This window comes from Leucopleurus acutus, assembly GCF_964270905.1.
Source record: "Leucopleurus acutus genome assembly, chromosome: 15".
NCBI lineage: Eukaryota > Metazoa > Chordata > Mammalia > Artiodactyla > Delphinidae > Leucopleurus > Leucopleurus acutus.
The window spans coordinates 51,356,016-51,376,494 of record NC_139157.1 but is presented as its reverse complement, the minus strand read 5'-3'; the positions used below and the strand labels follow the sequence as shown (position 1 = coordinate 51,376,494).

The following is a 20,479-nucleotide window of genomic DNA, read 5'->3' as shown; positions in this document are numbered from 1 at the left end:
TGCCTAGATGATTTAATATTTGAAAGGGTCTATTTTAATATGTTATAATATGTATTTGTTAACTGATTGAATATATTTAAAGCCAATTACCTATGTGTGTAGTTACAGCAGCTGAAATTCTGATGGAAGATTTGTGCTACTTAGGACAACTTTCAATGATTGTTAATTTTTACTCTGAAAGAGTCACAGATGTAGAAAACAAACTTATGGTTACCAAGGGGGAAAGAGAAGGGAGGGATAAGTTGGGAGACTAGGATTGACATATACATACTACTACATATAAAATATATGTAACTAGTAAGAACCTACTGTATAGTAGAGGGAACTCTACTCAAAACTCTGTAATGACCTATATGGGAAAATAATCTAAAAAAGGGTGGATATATGTATATGCATAACTGATTCACCTTGCTGTACAGCAGAAACTAACACACATTGTAAATCAACTATACTCCAATTAAAATTAATTAAAAAAATAAAATTTAGAGAAAGTGCTAGAAAGGTGAAATATGAGTATATAAAAAGACTGTATCACCCATATGGTATTAAACCTAATCATTTTGATGTTATACATAAGTTGTGATCACTGGAAGTAATTCCCAGAATTTCTGCAAAAGAGAAGTCACATTATGTCGAATTTAATTTACCAAAACAGGCACAAGAATAAGAAAACCTGAGTAGTCCTACATTTCCTGAGTAGTAAGGAAATTAAATAATTAAATCATTTTACAAAGAACATTCTAGATCCAGATAACTTCAGTGTTAAATTCTATCATCTAAGGAAAAAATAAAAACAAACTTAGAGAAACTCTCCTAGAGAATAGAAATCATTTTATGATCCCAGCATGACCTTGATCTCATCACATGACAAAAGCATTAGAAGTAAAAATGATAATTTAATGTAATTAGATTACATTAAAATGGAAAACTTCTGTTTAACATGAACAGTGATGCAAAAATCCTGAACAAAATCATAGCAAACCAAAGTCAGTGATATAAGCAGTAGGATAATGCATCATATCTAACTTGGATTTTTTTTCTAGGAATGCAAGGTTGATTTAAATTTTGAAAATTAGTCAATATAATTAAGCACATTAACAGAACAAAATAAAGCTCATACAATATTCTCAAATGATTCAGAAACACAATTTTATAAAAATTTAACACAATTAATAATAAAAACTCTTGGAAAAATAGGAATAGAATGAAACTTCCATAATGTGACAAAAAATACCCACATAAAACCTACAGCAAACACCATACTTAATGGTGAAATATTTAAAACTTTCCTTTTGAGATCAAGAATAAGATAAAGATAACCACTATCACTACTTCTATTTAATTTTGTACTAGAACTCATAGACAATGTAATAAGGTAAGAAAAAGAAACAAAAAAAAAGATTTGAAAGGTAGAAATGCTATTTTGTTTAGAACCTCTCTCCCCTACCAATGAACAAATAAACTATTATAATTAATGAGTGCATTTATCAGGGTCTAAACCCCTAAGTCAGTACCGCCAAATCCATTATTTCTCTATATACCAGCCACACACACACACGAAACCTTAAAAATACCATTTAAAATAGCATCAAACCATCAAATACCCAGAGGAGAAAATCTAACAAAATGTGTGCAGGATTGTTACACAGAGAAGTATAAACATTGTTGAAAGAAATGAAAGAAAACCTAAATCAGTGAAGGGACACACCATGTTTATGGATTGGAGACTAGATATTCTAAAAAGGCAGATTCTTCCTAAATTGATCTATATATTTAATTCAATTCTGATAAAATTTCATCATAAAGTGTTGTGGAAATTAAAAAGCTGCTTCTAGGGGCTTCCCTGGTGGCGCAGTGGTTGAGAGTCCGCCTGCTGATGCAGGGGACATGGGTTTGTGCCCCAGTCTGGGAAGATCCCACATGCCGCGGAGTGGCTGGGCCCGTGAGCCATGGCCGCTGAGCCTGCGTGTCTGGAGCCTGTGCTCCGCAACGGGAGAGGCCACAACAGTGAGAGGCCCGCATACCGCAAAAAAAAAAAAAAAAAAAGCTGCTTGTAAAGTATACATGGAGATGCACAGGGGTAAGAGTAGCCAAGATTATCTTGAGGAAAAAAAGCAAAATTCGAAGACTTATACTAAGAGATCTCAACATTTATTATAAGACTAGAATAATTATTAATGAATATTATTAGTGTTAGTTGTTGCTGTTGTTCTTCTTTTGACCATATTTAAAATTATCCTTTAGGAATCTATTGATCTATATTTGAGACATAAAAGAGGAAAGAACACTTTCTGTTTCATGTCAGTTCTCTTTTGGTTTAATTTTTGTAAAGAACCTTTTCTTGCAATTATGAAATATATACATTTTGGAAAAGTGCATAAAACATAAATTTATCCTTTTACAAATAGTGATCCTTGTCTACTCACACCTTCTTTCCTCCAAGAGGTAACCACTTTTATGGTAATCATTACCTTTCTTTCTTCTATAGTTTAAACACCTCAGTATGCCTCCCTAAAATAGTTTATTTTTACCTAGTTTTGGACTTTAGATAATGAAATTATGGTAGCCAGCTTCTGGGATGGCTCCCAATTATCCTGGCTTCCTGGTGGTGTCTTCATACATTGAATCAGGGATGGTCTGTGTGACCAACTTCTAAGGCTGTTGTAAAAGCTTATTGCAGTTTCTGCTTAATTCTCTCACATTATTCACTCTGTGGGAAGCATGAGGAAACTTAAGCAGTCCTGTGAAGAGGACCATGTAGACAGGAACTGAGTCCTCCTACCAGTAGCCAGCACTGACTTGCCAGCCCTATGGCTGAACCACCTTAGAAGTGGATCCCCCAGCCTGAAGTCAAGCCTTCAGATTACTGTAGCCCCCAGAGACCTTTGATTGTAACCTCATGAGCAGTCCTGAGCCAGAATTGCTCCAAACCACTCTCAAATATCTGATCCACAGAAACCATGAGCAGTAATAAATGATTTCTGTTGAATTAAAAAAAAGACAATGAGATAATGACATAAAGATATACATATAAACCATTTCAATAGAATCCAGAAACAAATCTAAATTGATAATTTATGACAAATGTATTAGTCTAAATTGATAATTTATGACAAATGTATTAGTCAGCTTGCATTTCCATAATGAAATACCATAGCCTGGGTTGCTTAAATAACCAAAATTTATTTTCTCACAATTCTGAAGAATGGAAGTCCAAGATCAAAGTCATCAGGGTTGGTATCTGGTAAGAACTCTCTCTGTGAGTTGCAGGTGGTTGCCTTTTCCCTGTGTTCTTACATGGCAGAAAGAGATAGCAAGCTCTCTTGTGTCTCCTCTTATAAGGGCACTAATCCCATTAGACCAGGGTTCTACTCTCACAACCTCATCTAACCCTAATTAACTCTCAAATACCCCATCTCCAAATAGTATCACATTGGGAGTTAGAGCTTCAACTTGCATTTTGGAGGGACACATACATTCAGTCCATAAGAACAAAGGTGACAGTATAGAGCAGTAAGGAAAGAATAGTCTTCTCAATAAACGTTCTTATGATAAAAAATGTATGTTGATCTTTACACCATTCACAAAAATCAGTTCTAGATGGATTGTTGATCTAAAAGTGAGAGTTAGAACAATAGAGCTTGTAGAAGAAAGCCTCAGAGAATATATTTATGATCTTGAGCAGGCCAGTACTGCTTAAATTATATACTACAAGCACTAACCATAAAGAAAAAGGTTGATTAAATAGACTCTATTAAAGTTAAGAATTTCTGTTGATTAGAAGACATCTTTCAAAAAAATTAAATGGCAAATCACTGAGTAGGAGATATGTTTATAAAACACGTTCCACAAAAGACTCACATTCACAATATATAAAGAACCCCTAGAAATAAAAAAGAAAACATCCCAATGGCAAAATGAGCAAAAAATATAAACAGGCACTTCACTAAAGAAAATATCCAAGTGGCCCATAAACATATTAAAAGTTGTTCAACCTCATTAGTCATTAGGAAAATAAAATCACAGTGAGACATAGCACAGGGAGATCAGCTTGGTGGTTTGTGACCACCTAGAGGAGAGGGATAGGGAGTGTGGGAGGGAGATGCAAGAGGCAGGAGATATGGGGATATATGTGTATGTACAGCTGATTCACTTTGTTATAAAGCAGAAACTAACACACCATTGTAAAATAATTACACTCCAATAAAGATGTTAAAAAAAAAAGAAACACAAAGATCCTCTAGAAGAGCCCTCCAATCTTTGTATTCTGCTCCACTTCAGTATTTACATGTATATGTTGTGATTTGAATACAGATATAATAAAGAAAAAAAACACAGTGAGATACCAGTGCACAAACATTAGAATGGCTAAAATGAAAAAGACTGACAGTACCCAACATTGAGAAGGACACAGACCAATTGGAACTCTCATGCATTGCTGCTGAGTGTGTAAATCAGTATAACCACTCTTGAAAGCTGATTGCGAATATCTATTAATGCTGAACTAAACATATCCTATTATCCAATAATTCCATCCTAGGTATATACTCAACATAAATGTCTGTTTGTCTCTGTGTGTGTGTATGTATATATATGTGTATATATATATATATATATATATATATATATATATATATATATGCCAAAAACATTTGGAAGAACCTTTATAGGAGCATTTATTTATAATAGTTAAAAACTGGAAACAGTTTAAATTCTCGTCAACTGTAGTTAACATTGTCTCCAAGGGGTTCCTTGGATAGCCTTAGGTGGGTGAGTGTGGGCCTTGAAGTTGAATGTGAAATTGTGTGTATATTACATATGCATAATTCAGAGAAAAAAATCCTTGTCTCAAAATATATTGAGTCCTTGACTTAAAGACCTAGGTTTCAAAATTTTTTTAAAAATTTAATTCCTTCTTGTCTTGATTTCAGCAACTAAACCCTAGAATGTAATTTTAACATTTTTGTCCTATGTCTAGTCTGTTCATAGCTTTCTCACATGGAGTATTTAAAATCTCATCATTCCTTATTATTAAGGAATTATCACCTATTTACGTGAATTATATCATGGTGAAGCCTAAAAATTAAGTTATAGGCATGAGGCATAAATATCTCTCACAGTGGTCTACTTGAGAGCTGTTTTTGATACCGTGTAAAGTGGAGAGAAATGAAGGGGCACTGGGTGAGTGACTAAAGTAGGATATACATTACTCTACACCAGTGGTTCTTATCAGGGGGTAAATTTGCACACCCCCCCCCCCCGGGGACATTGGACAATATCTGGAGATATTTTTGGTTGTCACAGCTGGGAGAGGGGGTGGTACTGGTGTGTAGTGAGTAGAGGCCAGGGATGCTGCTAACCCTCCTACAATGCACAAGACAGTCCCACACAAGGAATTATCTGGCTGAAAATGTCCATAGTGCCATGGTTGAGAAACCAGGCTCTATAGTGATGACAACTCTGAGTATGGACGCCTCTTATGTGCCACCCCAGATCCTCTTGGCCCCATAGTGACTGCTATAGTACTTTGACAGCTTAGGCATGTGCATTCTGAAAGGATCTTGCCTCATGCTTGTGGCATATGTCCCTAGCTTCTTGCTCTGGGACTTCCCTGATACGGCAGCATGAGTTTTGTGTAAATCTTTTTGGCTGCGTGCCCACAAATGCAAACCAGAAATATAGGGGAATTAACACACTAGGTCAATGGTGCATAGATGTGATGAATAAATTCTTTCTCCTTTTTGTCCCCTGGGTAAAGAGTTATGAAATGTATGTCACATACTCCAAAGATTGTTCTTTATGATTGAATACCAGTCTTCCTTAATAGTGGCCAACTTAGTATCACATCATTACATTGGCTCTTCATCCTCCCCAGGTTCATTCCCCTTGTCCCCCACCCCCTACTTCCTGGAATCACACGCCCAGTAAACCGGCTGCATGCAAATCTTTGTCTCAGATTCTGTTTTCTGGGAAACTCAGCATAAAATACCATGTGTGTGGAGGTCCACACTGAAAGATCAGAAATTAATGGAAAATAATATAAAAAGTTAGAATTTTATAAACATTCATGTTTGTCCCTTTAAAGTGAAGCATAAATATATAATAAAGGATTAAAAAGAGGGTACCAGATTTGTGGTGGTGCAAATATTGGAGAGCTTAGAGAGGTCCACTTCTAAAATTGTCCCATCAGCCAAAGAATTTTCTAAGCCTCTTGTGGTAAGGGCAAGGGACAATAGTGGTGGCCATACAGAAGGAGAAAAAAGGAAGGAAATTAAGTGAGGGGTTCAAGAAAAAAAAGAAAGGAAAAAGATTACCCCTTGGCTGCCCTCCTTTAAATGGATCTTGTTATTTTGAGAGATTTAGAGTCCTAGATGTTTAGTTAGAAGGGACCTAGGAGATCATCTAGCTAAATCTCCTCTTTTACAGATGAGGAAGATGAGGCTGGAGAGAGTAAATGACCTTCTCAAGGTCACTGAGTTGCTTTCATGGCAGAAGTAGGGACACCATCTAAACATGGATTATAAATCACACACCTCTGTGATCCATGAGGCAGCCTAGAACTTTTCTTGGCATTCTGTAAACTCTTTTTGGGGGTATGACCTAGCTAGGATTTTAGAACACCCTGCCCCAGATCACCAAAGAGCTAAGATGCTAATAGGAAATAAGAGGAAACGTCAGCTGTACTTCCCTTTGCTTGTAGAGGGTGGATGTGTTTCTGGAATTAACTTAGACTTGACGGAACGGTTTGCAATTAATTATTTGAAGGTATAAATAAGGTTTGGTTAAGAGAGAGGAGTGATGGTGAAATTGGTAACTCGTGTTATTCTAGGGACATTCCCAATGCTGACTTCTCAAAGTTCTTGTTAAATTGAGAAGACTTAGTTCATGGACTTGGCCAAGGAGAGTGGAAATAACGATTGCATTCTGTTCTGGGGCTTTTCACTGGTGTTTCCCTCTAAGGCAACTTTGTTCTGAGTGGTTAGCAAAGATGGTACCCGTGGCTTCCTCCCCCACCCCCTGCCCCCGCCCTGGACATCCAACCACCCAAGGTACATCTAGTAAGGATTCTGCTTTTTCTTCTCCTTATGCTGAGGCCCAAAGTCAGACATTTCATTCTAGTGAATAAGACAGATATGGTCCCTGTCTTAACTAGCTCACAGTCTGGTGGAGGAGACAGACATTAAAAAGAAATCTCAGTCAAGTGTGTTGATGATCAAGTCCAGGGTGCTTTGGGATCTGACCAGGTTCAGGGTCAGGAAAGGCTCCCATAGGAGGAGGTTTAGGATATGGAGGAGCAATAGGACTGAATTGGTCAAGGATTTTGAGGTTGTGGTCGAGGGAGGAAGCAGCACATGGAAAGACTCAGAGGAGAGAGCCTCAAGGAAAGCAAAAGAAGCCACGGGCCCGAGAGTAGACAAGCTGTGAGACTGGCCTCGTCCTGGGAGCCATGGAGAGGCCATGCTGAGGAGTTCCGACTTCTGGAGGGCAGTGGATGCCACTGGAGGGTTTTGGGCAGGTGAGAGCAGTGATCAGACTTGTGTTTCACAAGAATTCCTCACCTCCAGAGTGGAGGGAATGAGCTAGATGGGAGTGAGATGGGAGGCCACCTGTAGTACGGGTGAGAGGTGTTGGTGGCTTCACTGGAACCGACAGCAGTAAACTCCATGAGGACGGGTCTCGTATAGCCTAGAGTAACACCTGGTATGCAATTAGACTGGGTAAATAGTAATTGAATGAATGAATGCAATATTATAAAAATATTTAGGAGGACCTGGTGATTAATCAGAATGTGGGAGGTGAAAGGGGCAGGAAAGAGACCAGATTTCTGCCAGCAGGTAACTGCATGGATGCGTGGGCCAGGAACTGAGATGGGAAACACAGTGAAGGGACAGGTTAGGGGAAAGGTGTGTATGTAGCTTTGGACATGACAGGTTAAGATGCTGGGAGGCAGTTGGAAATAAACTGAGAAGTAACTGTGTTGATTTGGAAATCTTCATCATATGGATGGTAGCTGGAGTCACAGGAGTGCATAAATACTATGGCCCAAGGGGACTATGCAGAGAGAAGAGAGGACTCTGAAAGGTTTCAGTGGGTGTGACCCTCCCCCTTTCCCATAGTGGCGCTGTTCTGGCACGTGATGTCCCATCACATTCCCAAGTAGGGATTGGCATGGGGCCCCTTCAGAGAGCCCCTTCATCATTCATCATTCTCATTCAAGAAATCTAAATGAATATTTTAAGATGGGAAGGTGAAGAGGGGAGTAAATTATCTTTTTGACAGTGTTCCAGCAGGTTCATCTTGGTTCTTTTAACAAATTTAGTTGAGTGAAGTTCTTCCCAGTCTTCAGTCTGTTGAAGGAGACTGAAGAGGAGGGGCTGAGGAGGAGACAGTGGTGCTTGATGCGAAGGCTTTACCCTCCCCACGTGTCCCTTTGACCCCCTGGTCTCTAGCCTGTCAGTTCCCCTCCCCTAGGATGGTAGCCCCAGCAGGTATGCTGCTTAGTAGAACTGCCTGGAATGCTGAGAGGTGGGACTTGGTGTGCTGGTCAGTCACAGTGGGGCTGCTTATACCTGCTTTGTGGTCACCAAGCACATCTGGCTCCTGTGACACCCCCAGTGGTGACAGAGCCCCGGGAGCAGGCCTGGTTTTCCCACGGTCCTTTTCTACTGCATGTTGGCATTTTATGCTAGGGGCAGCCATGGAAACCTCCTTGAGGATTGGGATCGTGTCTGTCTTCTTTGCCAGTGTATTTGCAGTCCCTAGTATAGTGCCTGAGACAAAGTAGAGTAAATAAATGAATCCTTTGTCTACAATTAAGGTTCCCCCTCTGGGGGGATTTGTCAACCACTGCGGGGCCCATTAAGTGTAATTAATGGGACAGCCAGATTTCAGAAGGGGAAATGAGCCCTTCAGATAAATAGTGGGTAACGGGTATACTTTTCCTGCGCTCAAGTCCTATATAAAGCAGCTTGACCCTTTAGTCCTAATATGCTGCTATTTGCGTTTCTTTGGAGATGATGCCCCTCTATGCAGGGCAGTGGCTCGGAATTGCTTTTCCAGCAGTGATGCATGTGCTCGTGCACACTTTTTGACCTTGCTCCCTTGTCCCTAATCATGTGCATTTGTTGGCTAGATGCTGGGACTCAGTGTGTGGACTTTAGCCATGTAGGAGAGAAAGGTCGGGTGGAGAGCAAACCCATCATTGTCCCAGGGCACCTGAGATTGGACAGAGGGTCAAATCCAGGACTCAGGAATGGGGGACAAGAGTTTACTCAAGCTTCTTTTCCATTGCAACCAGCCAGTGAACATGAATTATCCAGTCTATTAAGAGCAGTGTTACTCTCCCATTGCCTTATTATTGATTTCTGCCATTTTCTCTGTAGGACTTTACAGGTAAAGGGTTGCCTTCTCTGTATATGATGACTATAGCAGACACCACAGAACTTAGTGGACCATGGGTGTCTTTGTTCAGTCTGGTGGTGTTTATTGAGGGCTGGTGGGTGTTGGTCAGCAAACCCAGCACTGGCCACACGGCTGCTGGACTTGTCTTTCTGCCCAGTGCGGACAAAACTCCTGGCAATGGAGGATCCAATTCTGGGCAACAGAGGAGAAACCTTCCTCATAATTAATGGCCCACATGGAAGTGCTCATGCTTCAGCACTAATGTAGGGTAGTAGAGCAGAACATCCCAGGGAGATATCCTTAGAAATCCAGTCTTGTGGATTCTCTGTGAAAATACCTGTCCCTGGTCAAATTTGTGAAATACAGCCGTTCTTATCTCCCTCTTGAAGATTTCTAATTACACATTGGTGGAGCCCAAAAGTCTTACAGTAAAGAACTTGTTGTTCAGCCCAGTGTTTTCCATGCATATTTGACCATGGGAGTCTTTAAAAAAATAACACCCCTTTAAGTATCCCATAGTATTAGTGTTCTGTGGGGGGTGTATTTTGGGAAATGTTGCATAGAGGATTCTGGGTTTTCCTTACTCTTAAGTTCTATCCTCTTCCTTTCTTATTCCAGCTTCTTAGGGTGGGTACATAGGGAAGACAAACTCTCTATAATGAGTACTGAGACGTGGAGGTGAGATTGTCAAGGAGACTTATCAGAAGTCCCTACTCTGGCTAATCAGTGAAAGTATTTAAGTTAATGTCAAGGAGCTGCAGACACATGTGCTTAGTAGTGTCTGTTAAAGAATCCAAGTTTAGTATGGTATTCAAGAGAGAATTACTATTTTGTGACATTATGGGATCTCTCCTTTTATTACCTTCTTTGTTTGAATGTTGAAAAAATAAGTGAGGAAGGGACACTGGAAGTAAAGCAAATTCACTTTGAATTTGACTACAGAGTCAATTTTCACAAAGAACTCTTTGGACTTTTCCCTGGTATGCTTTGACTAGAGACACAGGTAGAAGAATTCTCTGAATTTGGGTGAGTTACATTCTTATATTTTGGTGATTGTTTAGGTCTCACTTTTAAATCTGTCCTTTCCTTTTCATTTCTACTGTTAGAAATGTTATTCTACGGGTTCAGAACTTCATCTCCTTTCCTCTGCATCCATCCATCCATCCATCCATCCATCCATCCAGCATAGCTTAAGCATTGCTATGTACTAGTCACTGAACACACAAAAGTGAATGAGTCATTGAGGCTGCTCTCATGTTGCTTTTTTCTAAGATGTGGAACAAGAGTCCAGTCTTCTTTTTTTCTTTTGCGGTACGTGGGCCTCTCACTGCTGTGGCCTCTCCCGTTGCGGAGCACAGGCTCCAGACGCGCAGGCTCAGCGGCCATGGCTCACGGGCCCGGCCACTCCGCGGCATGTGGGATCTTCCCGGACCGGGGCACGAACCCGCGTCCCCTGCATTGGCAGGCGGACTCTCAACCACTGCCCCACCAGGGAAGCCCCCGGTCTTCTGAATTCCGATCCACCCTGCTGGGGTAACATTTCTCAGCCCATCTCTGCTCCTGTCATGTCCTGTGAGAAATGTTTGGGAGCTCCTCATTACCTGTGGAATGAAGAGGAACCCCTCCCACCCCAGAGCAAGATGATATTCAAGGGACTCCTCATGCAGGCCCCACAGCCCCAGTCTAATTCCTACTTTTCTCTTCATGCAGTTGTAGTGGCTGAGCTGCTGCAGGGCTCCTCCCCATCCTTGAGTGTGTCTGCCACTTCCTGGCTCCTGCTGGTCCTCTGTCCTTTCCCTCCTTCTCTTGAACTTTCTCCCGCTCCAAATCCTTCAAGACCCAACTCAGAAGCTGTGCTCTCTAGGCTCGAAGAGGCTTCTGAACTTCTCTCTTATCACATTCTCCCTGTCAAATGATGGGTCACACACTTTTCTGCCTGTTCTCTTGGGAGCAGGGCCATGTCCTAGTCAACTCATCGTTCTTGACCAGTGACATAACACAGGGACCTGCACCTGGATGTAAATGTTTAATTCATTTTGAAGTCACATCTTTTACAAATATGTGTGTGTATGTGACCTGTATATATATATATATATATATATATATATATATATATATATGTATGTATGTATGTATGTATGTATATACACACACACACACACATATATACACCCCATATATATGTATCATATACATAAATAATTTAAAATCAGCTAGAAAACTTCCATTAGAAAATTGAAAATGAATTTTAAATTCCATCATTTTCCTGTCATTTTGTGTAATATGTGCTCATTCCTTTTACATACTGGAACCAAATTTTAGTTTATATGTAACAATTTAGATTTTATTTTGGGGTTAAGTACTACCCTATTTAGAGGGGTGTTGACTATTTAAAATCTTGAAATCACTTCAAATAATTCTATTTCCAAAAGAAAAATAGGGATAATTTTAGGTACTGTAAAGAATCATAATTGTATGGAACTGCTATCATTTAACTGCATCTCTCCTTTTAACGAGAAACAAGTGCAATAAAACTGTATTAATTCAGACTCTATTCTTTGGCAATTTTTGATAGTTCAGTTACCAAGGTGGCAGACATTTTCAGTTGTTACTATGATATTTCTTAAAAGAGCAAACTTCTCAGGTGTGTAGAAAGATCCACCCATGTGTGGATAGTTGATGTGATAATTACAAAGAATTCCCGTCTATTAATTACAGAATATCTGGCAGTACAGTGATATATTTGGCAACACCCTGTCAACTATTAATTCAAATTAAGTAATTTTAAAAAAGAATAAATGTAAGTGAAGCTTTTATTAAATCTAATGGCTTTATTCTTAAATAAATTTAACCAATTACTGGGTTTTTCTTTGTATTCAGAGTTAGTGAGTCTACAGATGTCATCCATTGGTGGGGGATGTGATTGAAGAGACTGGCGCCTGCTCATTGGGCCGCTCCAGATTGCACACAGCTGACACCTACCCTTTTTTTTAACATCTTTATTGGAGTATGATTGCTCTACCATGGTGTGTTAGTTTCTGCTGTGTAACAAAGTGAATCAGCTATACATATACATATATCGCCATATCTCCTCCCTCTTGCATCTCCGTCCCACCCTCCCTATCCCACTCAGCTAGGTGGTCACAAAGCACGGAGCTGATCTCCCTGTGCCATGCGACTGCTTCCCACTAGCTATCTATTTTACATTTGGTAGTGTATATATGTCCATGCCACTCTCTCACTTTATCTCAGCTTACCCTTCCCCCTCCCTGTTTCCTCAAGTCCATTCTCTACATCTGCGTCTTTATTCCTGTCCTGCCCCTAGGTTCTTCAGAACCACTTTTTTTTTTTTAGACTCCATATATATGTGTTAGCATACGGTATTTGTTTTTCTCTTCCTCACTTACTTCACTCTGTATGACAGACTCTAGGTCCATCCATCTCACTACAAATAACTCAATTTTGTTTCTTTTTATGGCTGAGTAATATTCCATTGTATATATGTGCCACATCTTCTTTATCCATTCATCTGTAGATGGACACTTAGGTTGGTTCCATGTCCTGGCTATTGTAAATAGAGCTGCAATGAACATTGTGGTACAGGACTCTATTTGAATTATGGTTTTCTCAGGGTATATGCCCAGTAGTGGGATTGCTGGGTTGTATGGTAGTTCTATTTGTAGTTTTTTTTTTTTTTTTTTTTGTGGTACGCGGGCCTCTCACTGTTGTGGCCTCTCCCGTTGCGGAGCACGGGCTTCGGACGCACAGGCTCAGCGGCTATGGCTCACGGGCCCAGCCGCTCCGCGGCATGTGGGATCTTCCCGGACCGGGGCACGAACCCGCGTCCCCTGCATCGGCAGGCGGACTCTCAACCACTGTGCCACCAGGGAAGCCCTATTTGTAGTTTTTTAAGGAACCTCCATACTGTTCTCCACAGTGGCTGTATCAATTTACATTCCCACCAACAGTACAAGAGGATTCCCTTTTCTCCACACCCTCTCCAGCATTTATTGTTTGTAGATTTTTTGATGATGGCCATTCTGACTGGTGTGAGGTGATACCTCATGGTAGTTTTGATTTGCATTTCTCTAATGATTAGTGATGTTGAGCATCCTTTCATGTATTTATTGGCAATCTGTATATCTTCTTTGGAGAAATGTCTATTTAGGTCTTCTGCCCATTTTTGGATTGGGTTGTTTGTTTTTTTGATATTGAGCTGCATGAGCTGCTTGTAAATTTTGGAGATTAATCTTTTGTCAGTTGCTTCATTTGCAAATATTTTCTCCCATTCTGAGGGTTGTCTTTTCGTCTTGTTTATGTTTTCCTTTGCTGTGACACCTACCCTTTTCTTATGGCTCTAATTGCCAGTAATCTAAGGAAGGCTCATTTACATGAAGAATGTGTCTACTTTCTCTGGATTGATCCTCACCACAGCTAGAGTTACGGTGGGCATTACTATCCCTTAAGTGACTTACCCACATCACACAACTAGAAGGGGCAGTATTAATACTTTCACCCGTTTCCTCTGTCTCCATCTCTCCATACTCCATCACAATGTCTTTCAAATAATAGTGACTTAGGTTCACAAAGGAGTATATATTTGTTACCTCATTTGCTTAACAAAAAGTCACCCCCTTGAGCTGTAATAAGTGGATCTGCCTGTTGCTTTTCTTTTCTAGAGATCCCTAGCGATATGCCATTCCTCCCACCTCCTTCAACTTCCACGGTGCTTTAAATTCACATCTAAAAGTCATTCTGGAAATATCTGACATTGTGCTACAGTATGATCAGGCAGTAGTTTTTCTGTCCACTCTGCCTTTACTTGGCAGCCCTCAGCTTGCTCTACCTATATGCCCAGGGCTAGACATTAGCAAATTAGTGACCAGAGGCTTCTTTTGTCCTAGCCTCTCCCATCTCTGCCCTCCTCTTTCTCATTGGAGCCCTGTCCTTAGCCCTTCTCATCACTCTCTGTGAAAACTTGTTCTTCAGAAAGAATCACTCATTTTAAAGCATAAATCACTATAGACAAATACATATCGAGCCTTCTTGCTTTCAGGGAATTTGTGTTTTAATAGGATATAAGAAATATTTAGCCCAGGAAATTACTCTCTAATGGTAGAATTAAATTTTTGTGAGCAGTTGAGGATACTTTTTGAAGCTAGGATATTCTTATTGGCATCTTTGAAGTTACACATGTAAGTGGTTCCCCACTTCACCCACATGGAAAGTCAGTCTTATTCATGTCCTGCTGTGACTGCCCTCCCTTACAAAAGAAAAAGCTGGGAAGAGTATTGCTTGCCTGTGAGTAGAATGACTGCTTCCTGAGATCCAGGTATATTGGTTCTGTCTCAGCATTTAATGTTCAAGTGGCACTTGCTGGTGAAAGTTCAGACAGAATGTTTGCAGCAAATCCAAGTCTCATAGTCATAAAGAAGTAAAGGCTTGCACTGTGGGCCTTTAACTTGTTTTTTAAAAAATCAGTCAACAAATATCGATTAACACTTCAGGTGTCTCCTCAAAGACTTTTTGACCATTTGGATTCCATTTTCTTTGTCTATTAGTGTGTCATGGAGCAGTGTGCTGTGTAAGTAGCGGAGTCTGTGACACGTTTTAGTCCTTTTTGTGGAGGGACGTCTGTGTGGATGGTGTATAATCTCACCCATTTAGAAAGGCTGTGGTCTCTAAGGTGTAGTGGTCAAGAGCTTGGGCTCTAGAGCCAGATGCCCTGGGCTTCATCTTGGCTTTGGTTTGTACTGGCTGTGTGATTTGGAGCAAATCACTTAATCTCTAAACCTCACTTTCCCCATCTGCACAATGGGGATAATGTTAGTGCCTGCCTGCGGGGTAGTGGCTGTGATTAAGACTAAGTGATGGATTTAAAGAATTTAGCACTGTGCCTGGCACCTATTAAATAGTAAATAATGGCTAACTATCATTATTTTCCTTTTGACTCAGTGGTCCAGATTTTCTCTGGGTCTCCCTTATGTTTATTTCTGGAACACAGGGAATTGTACAAAAGCTTCTATAGGACTCTTAAATTAGAGTCTCTATAGAGACTTTTAAATCAGACTGCCTTAAAGTTTTTGGAATTCAATTATTACAAGAAGGGCTGCAAAGAAAGCAAACTTTAATCCTAGTTTTTTGCCTGCCTTTCAGGCCATGTCTTTATTCTGTTCTTAAATATACCTTCTTCAACAAATAGATTGATAGAGTGTTACCTGTGCTTTCATCTCATGGCGTGGAGAACACACAGGAATCACTTCAGATTGTCTTGCAGCTTGTCTCATATAATTCAAGTCTTGAAATGATTATCTGGACATGTGCATTCTAGGAACTGCTGGAAGAGAGAAATATCACCAGCAGATACTTTCAGACTTTTTTCCTCAGTCTTGGATTCCCATGAAAGTTACAGAGGGGTGGTAAATCTACAGTTTAATCACTTGGGGTTCGTTAAGGCCCACCTGATTTTATTTGGGCTCTGGTCAGGTAAGCTAGTATGCATGTTCATAGCCAATTAAAATGCCCCTAGAATGGCCATCCTTATTTTTAAGTCACCAGATAAAGCAGTCTCTCAAACAGCTTCAGCAAGGCATTCCACAAATGCTTGACTTCATACTTCTCTGCACTATGATAAATAAATACAATTTTGATTTTATCTCAGAGTAATTAATCTAAATCTCTCCTTCTGGGGTGTAAAGTAGAATAATGTTCTATAGCTCTTTGAACATTAGATTGGAAAGATAATGCCCTAAATATTTTGCTTAATTAAATCCAAAAGAGGTGGTACAAACTTTTCATGATTAACTGAAACATGCATATTTTGACTGATGCATATTTATATGATATTATCATATGAAGAATTTATTATGTTATATAAACTGTTCACTTTGGGAATGTGATATAATGCTGTAAGCATTTTGCATTTGTTGCTGCATTGTTCATTATGAAAAATACACAGGCTAATAATGGCTGTAAGGAAAGATCTGTTACGTGAATTTTCTTTGAGGCAATCTCATCTCTAATGGCCGGGACCTTTTGCCTAAATATAAGAAATCAGGTTTTTCCCTAGTTTGAAGAAATATTTTTTAAATAAAAAAGTTTTGAAAGCAGATAAGGTTCAGAAAGCTAAAGGGCTGGGCCCTTTATTTTGCTAATATAAAGCATGCACACGATTCCTGGGTTTCAGATTAAAAAAAAAAAAGATGCGGTTGTTGAAATGAACCTATCCCCTTGGCTTTAAGCACTTAAGAAGAGCTCACTTTTCTAGGGGTGATGGGGCACCATCTCATGTCTGGTGGCAGAATTTTGAGCTAAGTTTTAGCTGACAAAATTAACTTTAATAATCACAGTTCTTTCTTAATTTCTTAAATATATTAATAAAAATGACTTTTATAAGACTAGAATATCTGAGATATCTGAAAATGTTTTCTTGAACTTTTGGAACAATCCCTTTATCAGACGCTTCTTTGGAGCATTAGCTATTGATAGCAGTTTGGTGACAGAAAAGGAGGTATCTGATGGAAGTTTTCTAAAGGGTTTGCCTTTATGAAACAGAATTTTATGAAAAAAGGATGGGGATACTGAATTATTTAACAAGGCAGATCCTAACCACCATCCTAAGAGTTTTCCAACCGCCAGATACAAAAGTACGCAATTTCTTTTGTCTCATCTTCCCGTTTTGTTACTTTGTAGTACAAATGATTTATAAAAATAACCTGCTTTAAAATTCTACTTTTTGTTTATTTGTTATCTCTGTTGTAAGAAACTATCCTTGCCTCCCCTAAAAAAAAGACAAGTAGGTCTGTGTGGTGATGATGGAGTAAAGCGGGAGAAAGACCCGTGAGTGGCCTTTTGCCCCAGGCATCATTCCTTCAGGCCAGGCCAGAGCTCAGGCCCGCTGCCCAGTCTTCTTATAGCTTTGCTCTCCACCCTCTGTCATCTCAGTTTTAGTCTATGATAGTTAAAGATCTAGGATTAAAACACTTAACATTTTTTTCCCCCAAAGCAGACTATTGAAAGGAAGAAACTGAAAGGGGGAAACCTAATGCATGTTCTAAAGTGGATCCTTGGGAAGTGGGGTCTCCTCGTTGAATTCTGTGGCCAAATAATTTTCCCCATAAAATCTTTTTTTCCTTACAGATTTCACCAGAATCAAGCTTATTGCCAATGGATCATTTGTGAGAGTTCTGCTGTATCATATTCTTTTTCAGGAATTTAAGATTTTAAAGCAGCTAATGGATTGGGAAAATAGAAACTATTAGTGCTAGTTAGTTTAGTAATGATAGATGATTATTTTCTAAATGTAGTCTTTCTAATTTAATTTTTAAAACTCCTCCATACTCTAAGGTAAATTATAGAGTCTTGTTAATTTTTCATACCATGTAAAATGTCTGTATGTAGACAGATGCCATATTAGAAATCATACAAAATATAAATAAATCTTTTTTTTGAATAGAATAAATTATTAAACACAGTCATTGTATGACATTTGAATTCATGTTATGACTCCATTTAAAGAAAGTTATTTTATCAAAAATGTTTGATTAACATCAAAGGTTGCCTTTTACACTGTCTCATTTGATAATTAACAATAAATTACAACATGTAATTTGTGAAATAAAAATGATCATTAAAATGACAACACTTATTCCATTAAGGTAAATAAAATGCTTTACATAGTTCTGAGTGATGACACTCAGGGGGAAAAAATGCCGTTATCACTGCACTACAAATTAGTTTGCTTCTAATTTTGCAGGCTGATGACCGCACTGCCTCAAACCAAATCTTTTCCCTGGAAATGGAATGATTGCATGACAGACTCTATGAACCATGAATATGTCAACAACTCACGGACCAGGCCTTGCTTAGCAATTAGTCTTTGGGGGATTTTATTCAGAAATCAGACAACAGTATACCAGAGCTTATTGGGGATTTTATGATTACCAGTCATGTCTGGAGCATGAGTCTGGGTTAGTACAAAAAAAATTGATAAAGGAGGAAGAGATGCACCTAATAGTGGCAATCAGTCATACACACATACACACACACACACACACACACACACAGAGTCAATGGGGAAGACTGAGAAAACGTAAGATATAGTGAAAGCCCCTAGGAGGCAGCAAGAAAATATTTCTTAGACTTCTACTTGTAGTCTCTCCTACAGTCACTCCCTGTAAAGAGACCACTGTTTCCCAGACTTCAGTCATTTGAATATCACCATCACATTTTTGTTACAGCGTCTTACCACCTGCACTATGATTTCCTCAATATATTTTATTAACTGACTCACTTTAAAAGGCTTTCTTTGTTTTAAGCAGTAGTATTTGTGATATCCTGGGCTTGTTGTGCTAGTAAAATTTGTTTTCTTCTCTTACAAAGGAAAGGAAATACAGTAGTTTAAATATTGAAAATATCTGCATACCACCTAACATTATTCTGAGCATTCCCATGACATGGGTGGCAGGTGCTACAGGAGCTACAAGGACCACCAGTCTGGCTGAGAATGATCTGGGCAGATGTGTGACCTCAGGCCTCATGGCTGACACCCCCATTACCATTCCTCCATCCAGGGACCACGAACCATATCACATGGAGGGGAATTTAAATCAGGCCTGCGCCTCCCCGAGGACAGCAGTGTGGGAAGGCTGTATCACAGCAGACTGTTGTGTGAGCCAGGATGGTGCCTTTTCATCGTGAGAAGATGGCCACTCACATCTTTCCTTTCTTTGAGTAACAGTATCACTCGGGAACCATTATATTGCAGGAGTAAACAACACCCCCTTTCATGTAACAGTAATAGGGAACAGGTCAAGATTGAGCCTGGCTCCTGACTGTCCAAGTTCACATGAGGGCATCACATTTGTAGGTTAGCACTGGGCAACCCACCCAGTGTGAATCTTGTAGGCTGTCAGCAGTACCTTTGAAGAAATGGGTCTCTTTACAAGCTTCATTAGTACTGAGCCTGGTTTAACCAGGCAGAATAAGCATTTGTACCAGGATACCAAGTGCAAGGAATCCTCATGGCTCTGCAGTCATGCTCTGGTTTTTAAATAAATGATGTCTTTTGGAAACTTAGGAGACAACCAAAAAAAAAAAAAAAGAAAGAAAAGAAAAAGAAAAAAGCACTGAGTCTTCCCACCAAGAGCTGGCTATCTACTAGGTCAGAAAGTGGTGAGATACTGAAATTAAGAACAGACCTCAAGTAGCTCTGTGAGGTTCAGGGTGTGTCTAAGTTTGAAGGGATGTTTGCTTCTGATATGAACATTTTTCTTATACTTTTATTATAGAAGATGATGTGTCAAATGTACAAATAATGTGTGCCTGGTGCCAGAAAGTGGGAATCAAGCGCTATTCCCTGAGTATGGGAAGTGAGGTGAAAAGCTTCTGCAGCGAGAAGTGCTTTGCGGCCTGCCGACGAGCCTACTTCAAGAGAAATAAGGTAAGAGCACCGTAGAGAGAGGCGGTCCACTCAGGCCTCACCACCCTGTGCGCATGCGCCTCTTAGCTTCTAGCCGAAATCACTGCGCACCCCGTACTTTTATCCTTTCTGTTTTGTCTGTTCTCTTTCTCTGTCATGCTTACCCTTCTGCAATAAGGAACCCTCTTCTAATGTGTAACCTGCCCTTCAGTTTCTCTTGTCTTGGTGTTTGAATTCTGAGAGGGTGAATGAATCTGATGAGGACATGGTGGTCGCAGCTGGTATCCTAAGTTACAGTGTCTCTCCAGCAGTAGAGTACTAGACTAGGGTCCATGAAAGATAAGTGGTAGAGATTTCTTATCAAGGCTGAGAAACTAGCCACAGAAGCATGGCCAGAAAGCTTTAGTCCACTCAGTTTTATACTTGTTCCCATTGCGAATATTGCTCTAGCTCTTTCCAAAATCTGATCCACAAATTCTAATCAAGAAAAATGTCAAGTCTTTCTTGACACCTTACATTAAAGTTGATTGATATTGAGAAAAGATGAAATATTGAATACATGAACCAACCTTGCTCACACAGCCAAGCGTTTGTGAGAATCATGGTGGATGAACACAGGAACAGCCATAGTTATGGTTTCTTTGTTTTGTTTTATTT

General features: G+C 39.6%; 1 protein-coding gene across 1 annotated transcript in view; it reads left to right on the top strand.

Annotated features, from left to right (window-relative positions):
- Positions 1-20,479, top strand: part of SOBP (sine oculis binding protein homolog) — a gene marked incomplete at its 3' end in the record, with an annotated part of 141,284 nt that overhangs the window by 23,292 nt on the left and 97,513 nt on the right. The window contains exon 4 of the mRNA XM_082856013.1: positions 19,692-19,843. Within this exon, the coding sequence (XP_082712139.1) occupies positions 19,692-19,843 (152 nt within the window). The remainder of the gene's footprint in view (positions 1-19,691; positions 19,844-20,479) is intronic.